This window comes from Athene noctua, chromosome 3 (genome assembly GCF_965140245.1).
Source record: "Athene noctua chromosome 3, bAthNoc1.hap1.1, whole genome shotgun sequence".
Taxonomy (NCBI): domain Eukaryota; kingdom Metazoa; phylum Chordata; class Aves; order Strigiformes; family Strigidae; genus Athene; species Athene noctua.
In genome coordinates, this window is record NC_134039.1 from 30,135,320 (window position 1) to 30,153,427 (window position 18,108).

The 18,108-nt window shown below is 50.6% G+C and overlaps 1 protein-coding gene across 2 annotated transcripts; it reads right to left on the minus strand.

Annotated features, from left to right (window-relative positions):
- Positions 1-304: 304 nt before the first annotated feature.
- CBX6 (chromobox 6) lies at positions 305-17,908 on the minus strand. 2 transcript variants are annotated; one of them, XM_074902509.1, is made up of 5 exons: positions 17,812-17,908; positions 17,620-17,663; positions 17,366-17,431; positions 17,107-17,173; positions 305-9,044 (listed from the first exon to the last, which is right to left on the minus strand). In XM_074902509.1, exons 1-5 carry the CDS (start codon positions 17,878-17,880, stop codon positions 8,127-8,129), a joined length of 1,164 nt encoding a protein of 387 aa, XP_074758610.1. In that variant the 5' UTR covers positions 17,881-17,908; the 3' UTR covers positions 305-8,126. The 2 variants fall into 2 exon arrangements, with proteins under 2 accessions (XP_074758610.1, XP_074758609.1); XM_074902508.1 differs by having other exon boundaries at positions 305-9,098.
- Positions 17,909-18,108: the final 200 nt, after the last annotated feature.

The following is an 18,108-nucleotide window of genomic DNA, read 5'->3' on the forward strand; positions in this document are numbered from 1 at the left end:
GAAGGCCAAACTGTAGCAAGTGGAACCTGAACACACTTCACCACAGTTCTCCCCCTTCGCTCAGCATTACCGAAGTCTCCTTTGTCCTTTGTCAGAGCTTCTTTGTGCCCAGAAAGGCCTGAAGACCCAAACCAGAACTGACCCACAGTACACAAGAATATACTAAGCGTGTTCATATTTGACTGCAGAGCTGACTGATGCTGGTTTAGGGCAGGTGTGTTTCAGTAACCCAGCTACCAGCACCACAGGTCACTTACAGAGCAGGTCATGGCCCACCCAAGGAATAGGAGACAACAGGTTTTGGAATGTAACAATTTATTGGGGTTATTTTTTTTTTAATTTTTAACTCCCCATTTCTGGCATTGATACAATATTCAAGAGCAGCAGAAAGAACAAAATGTACAAGAATACAAGAGTAATCAGCACAACCCCCACCCCCAAACCTGGAGCAAACCATTTTCTTGTGGGAAGTGCCAGGGGAAGGGGCAATTCAATCACCCCTCCAGTGGCTATGCCTCCCACCCATCTGCTCTAGACAGAGTTTAGCCAGCTGGGAACTGGATTTAAAAAAAAAAAAAAAACAACACACAAAACAAAACCTGAACAAACACTATATTTAAAATGAAAATTGCAAGACAAAAAATATAGATATACAATTCATCCGTGCACAATCCTTAAATGCATTTTTTTCAAAATAAAAAAATTACAAGATACATACTTAGGTTTATTTTAAATTAAAAAAAAAAATACCACCTTCACTCAGTATGCCAAGTGAGGGGAAATAAAGAGACAGATGGGTTGCACCAGAACCATCAGCACTCTAGGAGTTAGGTCTGACCTTCTCTAAGAGAAAGGATAAGGCTCTGGTGCTGCCAAAACTCAAGCACAGGCTGAATCTGAAGCACCCAAGTACCACAGAGCTCAGTAGGGTAACTCGCCTGCTCAAAAGTTCAGTATTTGCAGGAATCTGCAGGATTTGAGCCTAAGCTTGGCACTGGGGAAGGTGAAAGGAAGGAACAGATGAGGCAGGCCCCTGTCCTCCACCACCAGCAGACAACTTTCTATCCAGAAAGAAAACAAACGGGGGAAAAAAAAATATAACACAAAATAGAGAGAGCCCTCTGTTCTTAAGGAGCACACAAGGCTTAATGGCAGGGCAGAGGAGGGGAGGACAGCATACCAAGCTGATCAGCTTGGGGGAAGCGTGAGCACAAAAGCTTTTTCCTAAGAAGTGTCATCACAACAAATTTTTTTGTCGTTCTGTTTGAGAACTTGACCTAAGACTAGGTCCCCCTTTGCAGCCGGGGGGCTGGAAGCAGCAGGCTCCCTCCAGGACAGCTAAAAAGCAACCTGCCTGTGAAAGAGCAACTACCTGCTGCTCTGCCCAGAAGGAAACCCACAGCACCCCCGGAGAGCAGGGTGCAGCCAAGAGGCTGCTGGGGAGCACAGAAGGACCCTGCTAGTCCAAGGCCCCTGAGCCCCACAAAGTGCTTTGACACACCCAGCCTCCCTCCTGCGGTTTAGTGCAAGCTCTAAGTGCTCAGCTAAACAAGGAAGTCGAGAACCAGGGCCCTGCAGTAGAAATTAACATTTCAGCTGCTTGTCCCAACCATGCCCCTTCCCTCCCATCAGATATATTTCTGAGCTGCTGCTGAAGCTGGCATCACCCTGACTGCATCCAGCTGTTCTTCTGTCACCTTACTCCTTTCCCTACACTGCAGCACAGTGCTTGCTGCCCATTTCCCTGCTCCACGCAGCCCAGGAGCACAGAGGGCATCTCCACTCCTTCAACCCCAGCGCTGTCTCTGCCAGCACTCCCAGATGGGAGCCTGGAGGGAGACGTCTCAAAGCACAGCACTCACCTGAGGTGGAGGGACTCTCACCCCAAAGATTGTGCTTTCAGATGGTCGTGGAGACATTTTGTTTCCCACCAGAGAGGCTGGAAGGGACAGAAGAGTGGCCAGAGGCAGCCCACCACCATGGGAGGGGCAAACTGACTACACCTACCTTCACTCCCAGAAGGAGAAATTTAAAGAAAGGGCGAAACTTGAGGCCCTGTGACATCCTTAGAAGCGAGGCAGGTGGGACACAGGGCACCTCAGAAGCACCACGCAGAACATACGCAAAGCTGCTGGTGCCAAGGCTGCTGACCCTGCACAGACAAGGGTGCAAACCCCACTAGCCACAGCAGTCTGACACAGGGCAACATGGAAAGGGGAGAGAAGCAGAGGATGGAAGGGCAAAGGTGAGGACAGTGATAGACTCCAACTATCCCATCTACACCCCCAAAAAGAAACCATACACATTGCACCCTGGGGAGGGACCTAAAAACCAGAAGAAAATAAAGCCACTTATTTGCTCAACCCCAAAGCATCGATGAAATGAAGATACCTGCTCTGCTGGAGTTACCTAGGGAAGGAAGCACGGACAGGGAGAGGGGGATTTCTGAAGCAATACTCAGCACTCCTCGGGCTCTGTGCAAATGCTGCAGGAGTCGGGGCTGCCAGCACCCTCAGCAGGATGGTCCCCTCCACCCCCCACCCCTTCACACCAGGGAGACAGAGGCACAGGGCAGTGACACAGCTGGCAGAAAGGCCACGGCAAACCAAGAAAAAGCAGAACCCAGGAGGCACCAAATCCCTGGCCCCAAACTAACCCTCTACAGCACAGCACATTCAGAGCAGAGATCAGGAAGGCTGCGCACAGGGTGATGGGTGAGACAGGGGGAAAAGAGGGGAAGGGGGAGGGTTTCTTTTATATTTATATATTTGTATATAAAAAGTAAATAAGATCCCAGCTCTTGCACAATTATTGGGTGATTGAAAAATGCAGCAAAAGCAAGCGATATTGGAGTAAAAGGATGCGCCAGGCAAGGAGGAAAAGGTGTTGTCAGAAGGTGGGGAAGGAAGTGAGGGGAGAAATAAGCACTTAGCCAGACATGCACTCCAGGTTTGTTACACCTCCCTGGGAAGAAGGACCTGCTCCCGAGCAGCCCCACTAATGCCACAACCTGGGGTGGGCAGTAGTGTGGGGAACTCAGGACACCATCCTTCAGCATGGCAACCTCTTTCTGCCAGGAGGTCCCCAGGAAGGTGATAATCTCCAAACGCTGGGAGCTACCAAAACCTCCTCTACAAAGAGGGGCTGGGAAAGGGAGTGAAATCCCTAGGAAGACTCAGCTCAGAGACAGCTGCTACTTAGTAAATAGCAGGACTGTTGGTTTTTTGTTTTGTTTTGTTTTATTTTGTAAAATCTCCCTGGGAACTTCAGTAAGGGGAGACACGAATAAATGCTCCCTTTCTCTTTTAGAAACAGAAATTAAGCAGTGGCTCACCACAGCTGGGTCTGCTCACCACACTGTTTCTGTTTTCCATCCCAAAAGGAGTTTGCATCTTGTTAGCTTCACACCTCCCCAGTCCCACTCTGCTCAGCGAGGAGAAAAGAGAGCACAAGACAGGAGGCTGCCACTCCAAGCTGAAAACTGTGGGAAGCACTGGCAGAGCTCAATGGGCAGAGAGAGGAGGAGAAATTCCTAAGAACAGCCCAGGCGATGGGAGGCATCAAGACATCTGTCACCTGCCACTGCAATGCCAAGGGCACCAGAGAAGTCCAGACAAGAAAAGCTGTCCTAGCATCCCCTGCCCATTCAGACACCAACATCTGGTGACTCCCCTCTTCCCTGCAGTCACTCCCACACACCAGATGAATGCCTAGCAGAGACATCTTGCATGGGGAAGCCAGCCTGAAAGAGCTGCCTCCTTGCTTTGAAGAAACATTCGGGCAACGCTTCCCCACCACCTCGCAGGAAGCCAGGGCAGAAGGTGGCAGCTCTACCTGCGCACAGTCCCATCGTGGTGTTCCTCTCCCCTCTCCATCCCCAGACCTCCAGCATTTGCTGGCCTCAAGAAGAGGGTATGCCTTGCTAGCAACACCTTCAGAGCACACAAGGCAGTGCTCTCATCTGCCTCTGAAGATCCAGCCACTATTAGAGATGGGAGTCGGTTCTCTGTCCTGATGTGGTGAATCCTACATGGAAAAATGCCATTTCCCACTTGACACTGGAAGAAGCTAAGAGACCCTAAGGAGGGGAGGCATATCTGCTTCCTGGGAGATAAGCCCACCGTGTTTAATCCTGCTTGGATATGGGAGAGGGGAAAAGAGAAGAGACAGTGACTTGGCAGGAAAGGTACATGCCAACCCCAAATCTTAGCAGCTTGCTGTGCATGCAGAGTAAGTCAACTGTTTCCATGTTGGTGGCTCGATCCACATTCTGGCAGAATGCGACCAGCCATTTCTGAGGGCCACCTGGCCAGAAAAACCACTTGGAGACTCCACCTTAGCTCACAGGAGAGGTATGGGAGGGAAGGGAACTCACTCCAACACTTGGGAGGCAAGGACGGGAAGGGTTTGTAGACAGGGTTCCTCCAACATACAACTTGCCTTTTCAGCTCAGAGATCGCTGCTTAGTCCCAGAATGCCTTTCCCTCCAGTTCAAGCAAGCCAAACACCATCCCAGACACACATGCTTCAATACTACAAAATACTCTTTTCTCTAAGGACCATCTAATACCACTACAGTTTGTGCAATCACTGCATTTATTAGTCATTTTTAAACTCTCTCTCTCGCTCGCTCTCTCCCCGTAGAAATTTTTTTTAAACTTTTCTTTTTTTATGCAAAACTAATCATTTCACTTTTTCCACTCCATCATAAAATCTCCTCTAAAAACACGACAACAAGAGAACAAACATGGCACAGACACAGAGAATACTTCCCTGTTTGTTTTTTTTTTTTTTAACCTAGGAGTTATGGGGAAGGGAAGGGGATACTTTCAAATAAACTCCTCCCTCAGTCCCATGCCCGTTTTTAAGGGCATGGATGGATCTTCTTTCCCATCTCCATTAAGGAGCAAGGGTAAAAAATCAGAAGGAGGAGTGTAACCCACGTGAATACGAAGGTAGGTTAGTCAGCCTCAAGTGGCTTGTCCACCTGAGGGAACTTGAGGCTGCTACTGCGTTCAAGTTAGAGGTTTGCTAACTCAAACCAGCACAGGATCCTGATTTCGGATCCAAAGATTCAGGGTTTGGTTCCCACCTGGTGACCTACCCAGGGAGAGATTTGTCACACAAGCAGTTGAGCTGTATCTGCAAGCCGGATCATACTCCTTTCTTCCTCCACAAAGAGGATCTACTGCATGAGTTCCTCTGCTGCAACAAGTCCCCTCATCTCGTCACCACAGGAAGAAGGTCCTCATGGAGTATCCCTACAATGACCCACTATTTTGCTCTTCACAGACAGTCCCCTTGCTTGTCACTCTGGAGTAAGGCAAAACCCCTTCAATTAAACAATTCCTGCCCCCTGCCCCCAAAGAACACCATACAAGAGACACCAGGGAAAAGAATTCTGCCAAGCAAGCACATCTTGGCCAAAACACATCAAGAGTTTCCTATTAAAGTTCCCTTTTATCTCCCACTTAAACACTTCAGTTCTTTTTTTTTCAGAACCTCAATACCACGAAACAAAACACATCACCACATACACACCAAACAGTAACTTAACAACCTAAAGTGACTGGCCAGTTTGCATCCACCCCACAAAGAAGCTCCTCTTATCTCGCAGCCACAGAATAGTTCTTGTTGAGAAGTGGAGGGAAAAAAGAGAAGAATCTCCTATTTCCCTAAGAATGGGCTTTTCCCTATGACAACAAACTGCTCATCTTTGAAGCTGCAGTCAAATGGATAGGCTATGCTAAAATAAGGGATCCCTGGGTGTGCCAGGCACAGGAAAGATAAAAAAAGAGAAAAAGACACGAAAAATACAGGCAGGTATTAATACAGACACGCACACAAGTCCAACAAGTTATAGGAAGCCTTAGCTTGGTGAATGGATCAGGGAAGTCTCTCCCTGCCCCTAGCTTCAGCTGCAAATGCAACTGCATCCCCAAAGAGTTCACTAAGCTCTTTAACCAAGGAAAGAAAAAGAAAGAGGTGTGCAAAGGGTGGTGCTAACAGCACCTGGAACCCCCCTCAGACTGTCTGCACAGACACCCAACCACAACTGGTGTGAATCCACTGTGCCCACAGCAATGAACACCACCCACTTTGAGGCAAGGCTTGTGGGGAGAGCAGCAAAGATTTTATTTCACCAACCCAGGCACTGGAGGCAGGGAAAAGACAAGCTCTGGGCACAGAAGGCCTAATTAAGGTCAGAAGCTGGTCTATCCTTCTACCACCCTGATGACGTCCCTTGGGCAGACAAATATTACCTCTCTCCCACAGACTGCCTCTCTTCTACCCTCAGACCACTGCAACCACAAAATCACTACTTCACACAAGAGCGCTCCTTGGAGCCGGCAGCTCTTGAGCATCCTCAATGTGAAAGCACCAGAGGGGCCAATTCCATTCATGTTCACCCACCCAGGGCAGATTTGTAAGCAGGTGAGCCCTGGCATGGGGAATTTTTTCCACCCTTTTCACCTCTGCAGCATGTTATGTAGAAGTGACACCCCTCTGCCCCATCCCAAATACCAGGGACAGAGCTGAGAGGGTGAGACTCCCACCAATTGATCAGCACCTCTTTTTCTTGCCCCTACGGCTGAGTCCTGTGCAAGTAGGGGAAGAAGGGAGAGCAAAGGAATGGCATCTTACTGTGAAGCTTAGGACTCAACACAGAAATGGAGCAAGCCCAAAATGGCAGGCAAAAGAGAGAGCTTATTTTGGATGTGAACAAGAGTGGTCAGGAAAATAAGGAGCTGTGGGTAAAGAACAGCAAGCTGTGGTCTTGCTCACTCCTACTTGCTAGGGGTCAGGGGAATGAATTTCTACATGAGCTCACAGGAGCTCTGGGGGAAAAGATCCAGCACACATGCATATGATGTGAGAGAAGTTTCTTACTAGCACCTTTGGTTGACAGTTGTAAGGGCTGTTTCAGATGCTGAAAAGACAGAGGGGAATCCTCTTCCAGGCCATCCCAGGGAAGGGAGAGCAGGAGACAAAAGGAAGCAGGAAGAGCAAACAACCTGCCTTAGCATCCACCCCTCCCTCTGAGGAAACGGAGAGGAAGCAAAAAGGTCTGTGGAAGCTTATGCACAAGGCGGGAGACCAGCCTCATCCAGCTGGGGCAGCATCATGCTGTCGGTGTTTCTTCCCCCAAACTGAAGGATGGATGCACAGCCCACTCCCACTCCCACCATGGGAAGGCTGGGGAAGGGCATTTCATGCTCTCTCCCCCAAGCAAGTGCAAGTGCTGAACACCAGGAGGAAGATCTGGGCCAGAAGCAGACTCCCCTTTTCTTCCCTTCCCCCTGCAGAGCTGAGCAAGTTGGAAGCTGCAGAAGAAGAGAGACCAGGGCACCTGAAAGCGCCCATACAACTGCCAAGGTAGCACCAATAGTCAAAGGAAATGGGAAGCCAATCTGGGGTGTATGCTGCACGGGGCACCCCCCACCACCCCAGCTTTGTCTCAAGCACCTTCCAGGTGTGATACTTCACCTGCCCCTCTCCCCCTCACCCTGGGGACACCGGATCAGCAACTGCCATGAGGATGGCAGAGGAGAGGGCAGATCCAGGCCCCAGTCCAAGAAGGGGAAGGATGGCAGGATCCGAGTCATGGCAAGGGGGAAACATGGGAATGGAAGAGACTGCATGCACATTGTGGGAGAAGGCTTGGAGGGTGTGGGAGAGGGCTCCAATCCTCTTACACCTTCCCTTCAAGGGTCTGGAGCTTGTCTTCAGTTTTTGTCAAAGATGGAAGGGGAAGGAGGAGCACCTTCCCCACCACCCACACAGGCACGTGCTCATCTACCCCTCATCCCCAAAGGCTCCACTGCCCGTTGGACCACACCACATTCAAGGACAAACAACCACTCCCTAGCCCCACCACGACCCTCCCTGCCTCCTCCCAGTGGCAGTGACACCCAGGAATAGTGGGTGCCCCCACTCCCCTGCACTGACACACTCCAGTCTCCAGGCAGGAGGGAGTGGGCAGGGGGAAAGAAGGAGAAAGGGTGACAGTGAGGGCAGAGGGACAGCCAAGGGGAAAAGGAGGGAACTAAGGACAGCCATTCACACCACGACTTCTCGCAGGTAAAGCTTCCCCCACGCCCCTGGAGCGGAGGGGACCTGGCTGCTCACTTGCTGCCTCCTCCGCTGCCACCTGCCGCCACCTTCTCAAAATCCTCCGCGTTGCAGAACTCCTTGATGGTGACGGTGAGGAGGTTGCTGGTGACATCTGTGACCACCACGTTAGAGCAAGGGGACATCTCGGGACGCCAGTCGCCGGCCTCCTGCTCCGGGTCAGAAGAGGAAAGGGACAAGGAGGGTGTCTGCCCCCCACTGCACCCTCCTGGGGGAGAACGCTTGCTGGTGGCAGCCGACTCGGGTGGGATGGAGAGGTCGAGGACCTCCGACTCACGCCAGTCGGGGATGGCTGGGCTGAGGGTCTCGGGGAGCAGCTTTGGAGGGGAATCATCTGGGTCAGAAGAGGAGTGGGGGGCGGGCGATGGGCAGCCAGAGGAGCTGGAGCTGGGGGCATCATAGGGGGTGGAGCCCATAATGAGCCCACAGGAGGCTGCCTGGGAACCTTCGGCTTCCCCTTTGCCCTCCAGAGAGGGGGCAGGCGCAGCAGATGGCTTGTTGTAGAGCGAAAAGGTGCCAAACTTCATGTGGCGGATCTGGGTGCGGAGGACACTCTCACTGAACTTTTTGCTCTTGCCAATGACGCGGTTTCGGGACGGGATCTTGGGCCGAGCCAGGCCCCCAGCCCCATTGGCTGGCTTCCCACCTTTGTCAATGACTTTGAGGTTGAGGATGATGCGGCTGCGCTTGGGCTCGCGGGGTTTCACCTTACGGTTGATGATGCGGACGGTCTCCGAGAAAGGCGAGACGGGAGGACGGATGCCAGCCCCGCCACCCACGCTCCCGCCATTCTGGGGGTCTGGACGGGGCAGTGGGCGACGGGACATGCGGTGGCATCGCCGGATGTCTTTCTTGAGCCGGTGCACCGCAGCGCTGGAGTGGAGCTTGGGAGAGGAGGTGCTAGAACCAGGCTTGACAGAAAAGTGTACATCCCCAATGTGGAGGGCCTCCGCTTGGGCCCGAGCCTGCGGTGGTGGGGAGAAAGAAAAAAAAAAAACAGGGTCAGAGAGGCAGCCTAGGTGCACCTAAATCTCAACTGGGCATTGCTCACCTCAGGACAAGTGCTTACCAGCAACGCTGTAACATTTATACCCACATGAATGACAAGCACAGATATACACCTATGGGCTACTGACAGCTATGGCACAGGCCCCACACAAGTTGTCTGTATCCTTTTTGGGCACCTAATTACTCCCTAGGCTGTGCCCCTGTTGACATGTACTTTTCCCAGGGCGAAACTGCCACCATCCAGCCACGTTTCAAGGTGCAGTTAACAGTCTCCAAGGTCCCCCCTCAGTCATCATCAGCCAACATGCACAATCCTGCACTGTCAGACAACCAGCCAAGCATCCTCCTAGACAATAGGGCTGTTAGTGTTGAGTTAGCATCCAAAATTACTTACTAGTGCCAAGACAGAGGACTGTATCAGGTCCTCTACAAAATGAGCATGAGACAAGGGGGAAAGGAAGAGTAACGCATTCAGCTTGCTCTTCCCCTCCCACAACCAGACTCATCTGCTCTGGAAAGCATGGTAGAAGGGGGTCTTGAGGAACACTGATGGAGGTGGGTGAGTGTGATCTAACAGAGCTGTCTTAGCTAAACACAAGTGCAGAGATCTGAAGATTAATTTTAACTAGAGATCACAAGCAATTTGTTTATCCTTACTCTGCTCTGGGAACAAGGTTCCATCTTTAATCAAGACTAGGACAGCTGGAATTCAAGTCAAGTTTAACTGCATCTCCAAAGAAGACACTGCCTCGTCCTTCTGAACACCACACTTGTTTGAAATCTACTAATGAAACAGAGCAGGAACCAGCAGCACTGGTTCAACTGCTTGGTGCCAGCCCTGCCTGACAGCCAGGGCAGGGGCACAAGACTTTTAAGCTCTTCTGGTGCTTGGGGATAGTGCCAAAACCTGCCCCGGTTCATGCACGAGAGACAGGAACATTTTCTGGCAGCAGACGCAACAGTTTCATTGGCAAGGTGAGGCAGTATGACCTGAAGGCCCTGTGAGCATAGCAACCCAGAGTATATTCTTACATCATGCCTTGTCAGAGCACAGCTGCTTGTAGAGCTCGGCCTCCCACCTGTACCCTGCTCCTTGCCTAAAGCAACCCCCTTCCTTACTTCCTCCCAGCAGTGGTCACAAGGAGAAGTCACCCAGGCCTGGAGGGGACAGGTGAGCACCCCCTCCGATTGTCCATCTAGCAAGCAGCTTCCCCCACCTCGTGGGCATAACAAGAACTGCAGTGCTAGAAGAAGACAGCTGTTTTTCCTCCCCAACTTTTCCATCCCGTTGCCCCCTTGTACACGCCAAGATTGGGATGGCTTATTGCCAGCTAAGAGCTTAAGCACTCCAACACCATCTCCTTTGTCACCCTGCAGTCTGTGCCTCCTACCAGGGAAACGCCTGGGGGAAAAAAAATGTGCGTGTAAAGGCAGGGATCTAACAGATCTAAGCGAGGGGCCCAGGCCAGCTCTTGCACAATAAGCTCAAAGCCCTGGCCCTACATATCCACAGAGCTTTGCTGTCACCCAGTGCCCCTCTTCTCCCACTGAGATCCCCATGGGAACCACAGAAGATCCTGAACAAGCAGAGAACAGAGACACGAAGACATTTTGTTCCTCCCTGGCTAATGCTGGAGGAGCATGCCCTCAGTACTACTTGTATCCTGGCTTTAAAAGGAGGAGATGAGGCCTCCTTCCCTGGCTGTATGTGTAAACACAGACTGAAGGCTCATCTGAATCAGGGACTCTAGACTTTTTGTTAGCCAACTGACAAAGAAATAGGGACAAATAACATGACTGCCAAGGCAGGCACACACACGCCCCACATCCCAGTGTCCAGCTAGTTTCTCCTGTGCTCAGCCTTGCATGTTACTCCATGCCCCAAACTGTTCAGAAAATGAATAGTTAAACACAGTTCCTGTCCCAGGCATCCTACAGGCTGGAGCACAGCAGCAGTACCAAATGAACTCCCTGCATCATGTATCAACTCTCTCCCATCCCATCCATCCACAACTCAAGAGACCCCACAGGCCCTGTCAGGAGGCCACAGGCACAGAGAGATGCACATCTAGGGCTGTGCTTGCTCCCTCTCTTCACAGGTCCTTCTGGAAATGGCAGACACCAGGACAAGCTACAGTTTGCTTTCTGACATTACATACCAGTACAGGTTGGATTATTTCTCCTGTCTGCCCCGCCTTCCCCATCAAGCCAGCCCTTCCAGCATTGCTACTCTTGTGCTTTGGGTTTCTCACCAATTTACCACCGCTCAGCTGAGAGCAAAGTGCAACCCAACGTCCTCTTCCAAAACGGAACAGGGAAGCCAGGCAGATGTGCCAGTAAAAATCCTGGATCCACAGCTTCAGCAGAGACACACAGGTATCCTTCAGGGCTTCTCCTGCTGCCAACACTGCATGTCTTCTAGATTAATTCCCTTCCCTGTAATCGTGCCTTGGAGTAAGGAGTTCTGCCCCCTCTGTGCCACTCTGCTCCGAGTCTAGTCTAATTACCGCCTGCTCACAGCACTGGCTTCAGTCACCTGTGTGAGAAAGGTGGCAGCCTCCCCCGTGTGGGGGAAGCAGTCACAAACACTTACACTTGCCTTACACACCCCAAAATTCCTCAGCAAAGCTTCCCATCAACCATATTAAATAAGTAAGCAATAAAGCTGGGACATTCACTGCCCAGCTGCTTCCATAGTCCTGCTGATTGTACTTTCTCAACCTGTGCATGTTAATCAGCTCTTGCCCCATTTTGACAGAGACCTGTCTTGATTTTGTGCTTACACAGCAGCCAGCACAGATCCCTGGTCCATGGCTAGGACTTTTCCAGTGTGCCAGAACCACTAGGTCTCCTTCACTTGCTATGTATCTGCCTTTCCAGCTACTTCTAGGGCACCTCCTCAAGGCTGAAACTGTTTCTGACTCCTGTTTCAACTCTGCATTTATTAAATACCAGTTTCAGTAGTCTCCAGGTAGACTACATGCAGCACTGATCTTTTTAGCCAGGTTAAAAGAGAGGGTAAGCCAGGACCCAACAGTCTTCCCCTGGTGCTACACTGCTATCTGCAGTGACCAGCTTCAAGGCAAGTTCCAGAGAGCAATATGCAAATATTCAGCTTACCTTGAGCTTGTTTTTCCAGGTAAGGTTTCAAGAAAAATAGTATCAGATGCTTTATCTAAGACCAGCCCCCAGAGCCCTCTCACTTGAAAAGCTCAGTATTCCTACCACAGGATCAGGTTTGTTCAAGCATCAACTATACAACTGAAGTCTCTTCCCTGCAGAGGACAGTACATTTTCTGGGCTCTCCTCCTGCTTCCAACTTTACATTAAGTAACTTGCTACCACTGGTTTGGAGAAGACTTGGCATTCAGTTTTATCTGTTGGAAATGCACTTCTCCCTGCTATGGATTCATTACTCAGTCACACTCATGAGCCATATGAGCATAAAGTCTTTGAAAAACAAACCCATTTAATACTTTTAGCTGTGTCACCACAGTTTGCTATTTAACTCAGAAGTTTCCCAAACAGAAACTATCTCTCTGGGTTTTCCTGTTTTCACCTGCAAGATTTGCTCACTGCTGAAGAGGTACTCAGCATGTATACGAAGTAATTCATTCTGCTTACAGCTCAGCCTATATCAGGATGCAGCTTCTGGAGGCTTGCTGCAGTGCTCTGTCACGAGAGCAAGCCAATTGCTAGGATTGCTTCCCTTCCCCCTCTCCCCTTCTGGGATATGTATCACCTTTATTTAGCTTGTACAGCTCTCCCTCATTGCCCCTGGGAACTAGTATATCTCCCCTGTTCCCTACTATTTCTGAATAAATGTCCCTTGAGGCCCAGCAAGCATATTTGTTCATTCATTCCCTTAACGCACTGAGGTGCACAAGCACGTACATGGACACGTGCTTACAAAAGCCTCTATTACCTGATTTGTATCAAAACCTCTGCAATTTGGAAGAGAAAAAAAAAAGACAAAAAAGAGACCTTGTACAGCAAAGGATTTCTAGTTAATTATTTCAAAACAAGTCATTTCCAGTAGCGCTGCTGCACCATAGTAGCGCTACTCTCTCATAAATTACTGGTTCTGCTTTGTCTTTTATTCTCCACCTGCATTCCCACAGTCCTTGCTCCAAACAGCATTCGCAAGAGCTCTTCTTTCCCCTTTTTGGCTGCCATTCTGCCTTTTTATCACCCTCTTTCTTCTGAAGTCTTCCAAGTGACAAGGCAACAGCAAGCTAGTTCATAGAACAGTTCTCCCAAGCCACACTGCCATAAACTAAAGTTTCCCTAGTGGATGGGGAACAAAATGCTACAAAGGAAAACGGTTTGTTTTCAAACCGCTTGGGGATAATTTACGAACAAGGGAGGAGATCAAAGGAAACGCAACTCTAACTTCAGGGTTCAAGGAAGGGCAAAGTGACAGAATACCATGCTGCTCAGCCCCCTCTTCCCCCCTGTCCCACCAAGACTCTCCCTTACTTCTTCTTTTCCATTAACGTTCTCTAGTCTTTTCACCTTAGTATTTACAGCCACCCTGACTAGAGTTCTTTGCTAGCCACCCACTGAGCCTGCAGACCAGGCTCTGTCTCTTAATAGCACTTGCTAGACTTTATTAGATTAGTTGGCAAGTTTTGCATTCCACACAGCAGAGTGCCAAGGGAAAAGCAAAATAAAATGAGCAAACCAAGCAGGGGAAAAGAGGAAGATCACTATAGCACACGCTATGTCCCGTTCTAACACCACACCAGCTTCCATTCTGACCTGCAGCTGAAGGGCCCATCCTCAAGGACTACTCCTGCCAGTCAACAAAGTAGTAAGGTTCTTTGTAGAGTGTTGCCCATTTCAGACCAAAGGCTCTGCTTCACGTACACTCAGCACAAAGTTTGTAGCATACCAGCAGCCTCCCAAGAACTGCAACCTCCCGCCAAGCTTGATCTCAGCTGTGGGAAAGTTTGCCCCTTAGTATGCAGAGAATAGAGACCCGTTTCCTGCCCAAAACTTTGCAGTTGAAGTTTACAGGGGTCACTTTCAACACCGGCCATCTTGACAGCAATATTACAAAGCCTGGACTGTAATTTCCCTTTGCAGTATGATCAAAAGGGCAAGTGTTAGACAGCTCTCAGCAACAGGAGCCTGGCTTACAAAGGCAGCAGGTGGCCAAAGATGCAGCTTTTCAAAGCTTTTCCAAAGGCGTGGGCCACTAACCTGCTGGAATGCTCTCTCCAAATTCCCATGGGTGCTTATCTGCAGCTTTTGAGAACTAATTCCAGGATAAACCTAGCCCCAACTGCAAACTGAAACACCCGCACAAGCCAGGAGACTGGGCAGCATATGGGGCAACTTATTTCAATGCCTTACTGGAGGCTCAGAAGCCCAAATTTAAGCACTGATACACATGAAAAATCCCAGCAAACCACTAAGGCTACAGCAGACTAATCTACCAAAGCAGTCCTAGGCCAGATTGCTGCTTAAACATCATTACATCCAGGCCTAATCTGTTCAGTTAACAGATAAAAAAGAATATTGTTCAAACTGCCAACTCCAAAGACTCCCTCTGGGATGCAAGAATCAAATTTCGTCTCCTGCTTCCGAAATTCTCACTGGCAAGAGATTCTGCAACTGAAAGATCCGAAAACATTGTTAGCGATGCGTGAGGCAGAGCCAGATCCCACTCACCCTGCAGTGGCACCGGTGCTGCAGGACTAGCAGAGGTCAAACCCACGTCTTTGGCAGGTCAGAAGAACTGACTAGAGATGTATACAACACAAACTATCATGCTGGTCTCCCTCACGTTTCTAGCTGCAGTTGCGTTGCCAGTGGTTTGCCTGAACAGAGCTCAAACAAGCTCAGATAGGGCTAGCAGAGATAGAGTTACTTCTTGCTGCCTGGCCTGGGGTGTTATTTTTAGGGTGGGATTCGAAGTCACAGAAAAATGGCATGTCAGGGTGCTAACAGTTTAACCAGCTCCATTTCCCAGAGCTGCAAACCAAGCAGCAGTGGTAGCACTCTGCCCTGCCAGCCTCTCCCACAAAGTGGCACCAGCCTTCAGGAGAGCTCATCTCACTCCTTATCGCTATCCATCTTCTGCAAAGTACCAAGCCAGCTCTGCAAACCTACAGGTTTTCAATAGTGTTTGAGAAGCTGGCAGAGCAAAGATGTGCCACAGAAACGTGTCCAGGGACGTGATTCAATGGATGCTGTTGAATAATTCAGGTTCTAACTTTAGAGGGGGGTTTAAAGGGCAAGGGGAGAAGAGGAAGAATGAGTGAGTTTTATTTTTGAGTTTGGGGGTTGGTTTTGGTTTTTTTAAATGAGTGACAGATTGGCAACTGATTTTGCTGTATCACATTCAGAATCAAAAAGAAAAGGAACTGGTTACACACAGTCACATTAAAAGCACAGCATAAACACTTCTCTACAACTCTGAACAGTGTCAGGTGTTACAAATACTACTATTTTTTTAATTCAAGCAGAGAACTATTTTAAGCTGGTGGTTTCCCTTTAAGCGTTCCTCTGCATTGTTGGAAACCTAAACACAAGGGTTTAATTTAATGCATGACTGCCAGAAAGAGAAAAACCAACTAGTCTAGTTTCCCTGAATAAAGTGTAAGAGATAGTACATATCAGTTCCGTTCGTATTTCTGAGTATGCAGATACATAAAACTGTTAGCAGAAAAACAGTCAGTGAGGAAGAAGGACAGCTCCATCAGCAGGACTTCCCAAGGATTACCGTGGTCCCCTGCGTTTTATTTGGGCCATGAGAATACATGTGCTTCTGCATTTCTTCTGTGTGCTTCGTTATGTCCTCTTAAAGCAGAGAAAAGATGACACCCTACCCCTCATGGCTCTTTCCGGTGCTCATACAGTTAAAATGCTGCACTGACTTGAGTAAAGCTCCTACTGCTGTCAAGCAAAGGAAAGTATTAACCTGTTTCACAGATGGGGAAGCATGCACAAAGGCTAAATGACTTGCCCAAAGCCATAGGATGACTTAGTGATAGCGATGCCTTACCGCAGGGCTGTCCCAGGGCTTTATACCAGATCAAAGCCATAGAAGCTGTGAACACGCTCATATGTCTTAATTTTACACAGATATGTTTTCTCTACGTTCATCTGAAATCTGAGACTGACATAGTTGGATAGTAAGTAGGGGGGAAGAGAGGAGTAAAGCAAGAAGTTTTGTCCGTAAACTAATAAATCCATAGAACTCATGTAGTGGTCATACAGCTAACGGATTTCTTAATTTTAAAAAGTAAAAGAATTGGGGGTGGGGGGGTGGTGGTGTCTGCACTAGGGACTACATTCCTTGTTCTTCACTGCAAGCAAGCAGAGATGCTACAACACCTTCTTGCAGAGGTGCTGGGTCTATCAGAGGGGAACTGAAAACTTCAGCTGCTATCCTATGCAGAGGTGAAACACTCCCTGCCCACCCCAGCCCCCCCACAAAAAACCTAAACAAGACGATAGTGTACAGATCAAAACATGAACCCTTCATGAAACTCCCATGGAGCACCTACATCCTGAAACCAATCAGAGGAGCATAAGTGGCAGTGGGATTCCCGTCACAGCTGCCTGACCGCTCAGCATGCTGCTAAGTTGCAGGGCACGGGCTGGATGGAATAGGCTGCTGAAGAGGGAGCGGGGCTGGCTAGCTCTCCACTGCGGCAGCAGAAGGCCGTAAAGGAAAGGATATTGAAAAAAGAGGTTGCAGCCTCACCATGCACATCTGCATGTACCGACTGTCCTGCCGGGGCACCCGTCGCTTGCACGCACACGCTCTCGCCTTGCACACTTCTGTGTCCCTGCCCCCCACCCACTTTCCCATCAGATTGTCCCCGAGTCCTCTGCGTTCCCAGAACCAGGCAGCAGACACAAGTCAACTGAAAGTCCAGTCCTTCCAAGGGCACGCACTGGCGCGGTCTGAGAGACATTTGGCTGGGCCTAAGTTATTAAAATAAGAGTTACCTTCAGGAGAAAAGTTTTAGGCTTAGGTCCTCTCTTCTTGGGCCCATACAGCTCACGCTCTCGTTCCCTTTGGGGAGTCAAATTTGTCAAGAAGTTAAAACTTTTCCCGAAGGGAGAAACAGAAGCATGCAAGTTAAAAAAAAAAAAAAAGAAAGAAAAAAAACAAAAAAAAAGGGCCTGAACGCCCTTTCCCGCTCACCCACCCGAAGCCAAACCTGCTGCAGTCCCCCCCAGGCCGGGTTGGAGGATGAGCACTTACTTCTGCTCGAAGGCGGCGATAAGGCGGGAGTCCAGGATGTTCTCCTCGGGTTCCCAGGTGCTGTACCTGCCGGGGGCGCGGGCACCGGGGAGGAAGTCGTGACAAGCGGCGGGGTTAGCATCCAACCCCCCCACGGCCGCGCGCGGAGACCCCCCCCCCCCCACCCCCCATCCCATGCCGATCCGTCCCCCACTGCCCCGGGGGCGGCCCCCGCAGGGTGGCGGGGGCGGGCCCCCCCAGCGGGATGCACTCACTTGATGGCCCAGCCTTTCCATTTCACCAGGTACTCGATGCGCCCCTGCAACACACGGGGAGAGGAGGAAGGGGGGGTGGGGGGTGAGGCGGGGGCCCGGCGGGCCGGTGAGCGGCACAGCCGGAGCCCGGCAGCGAGAAGCTGGGGGTGTCCCGCGGCCGCGGCCCTCCCCCCGTGCCGGCCGGCCCCTTACCTTTCGGATGCGCCGCTTGATGATGGACTCGGCGGCGAAAACGCGCTCCCCCACTGCAGACAGCTCCATCTTGCTCCTCGGCGGCGGCGGCAGCGGCGCCCACAGCCCATAATAATCCCGCCCGCCCGCGCCGCCCCGCCCCCTGCCCCCGCCCCGCCCTCCTCGTGCAGCCGCCGGCTCGCGCACGCCCGCGCGCCCCCTCCCGCCGCGCCCGCGCGTGACCCTCCCCCCGCCTCCCCAGCCGGGCGGGGACGGGGGCGGCGGCCAAGGGGGGCGGCTCGCGCGCAGGCGCCGCCG

Excerpts from the sequence above, each read along its gene's own strand:
- CBX6 (XM_074902508.1), bottom strand. The coding sequence starts at position 17,880 with ATGGAGCTGTCTGCAGTGGGGGAGCGCGTTTTCGCCGCCGAGTCCATC. Across the intron at positions 17,432-17,619 it reads TGGAAAGGCTGGGCCATCAA|GTACAGCACCTGGGAACCCG; the intron begins GTGAGTGCATCC and ends CGCCCCCGGCAG. Across the intron at positions 17,174-17,365 it reads ATCGCCGCCTTCGAGCAGAA|GGAACGAGAGCGTGAGCTGT; the intron begins GTAAGTGCTCAT and ends GACTCCCCAAAG.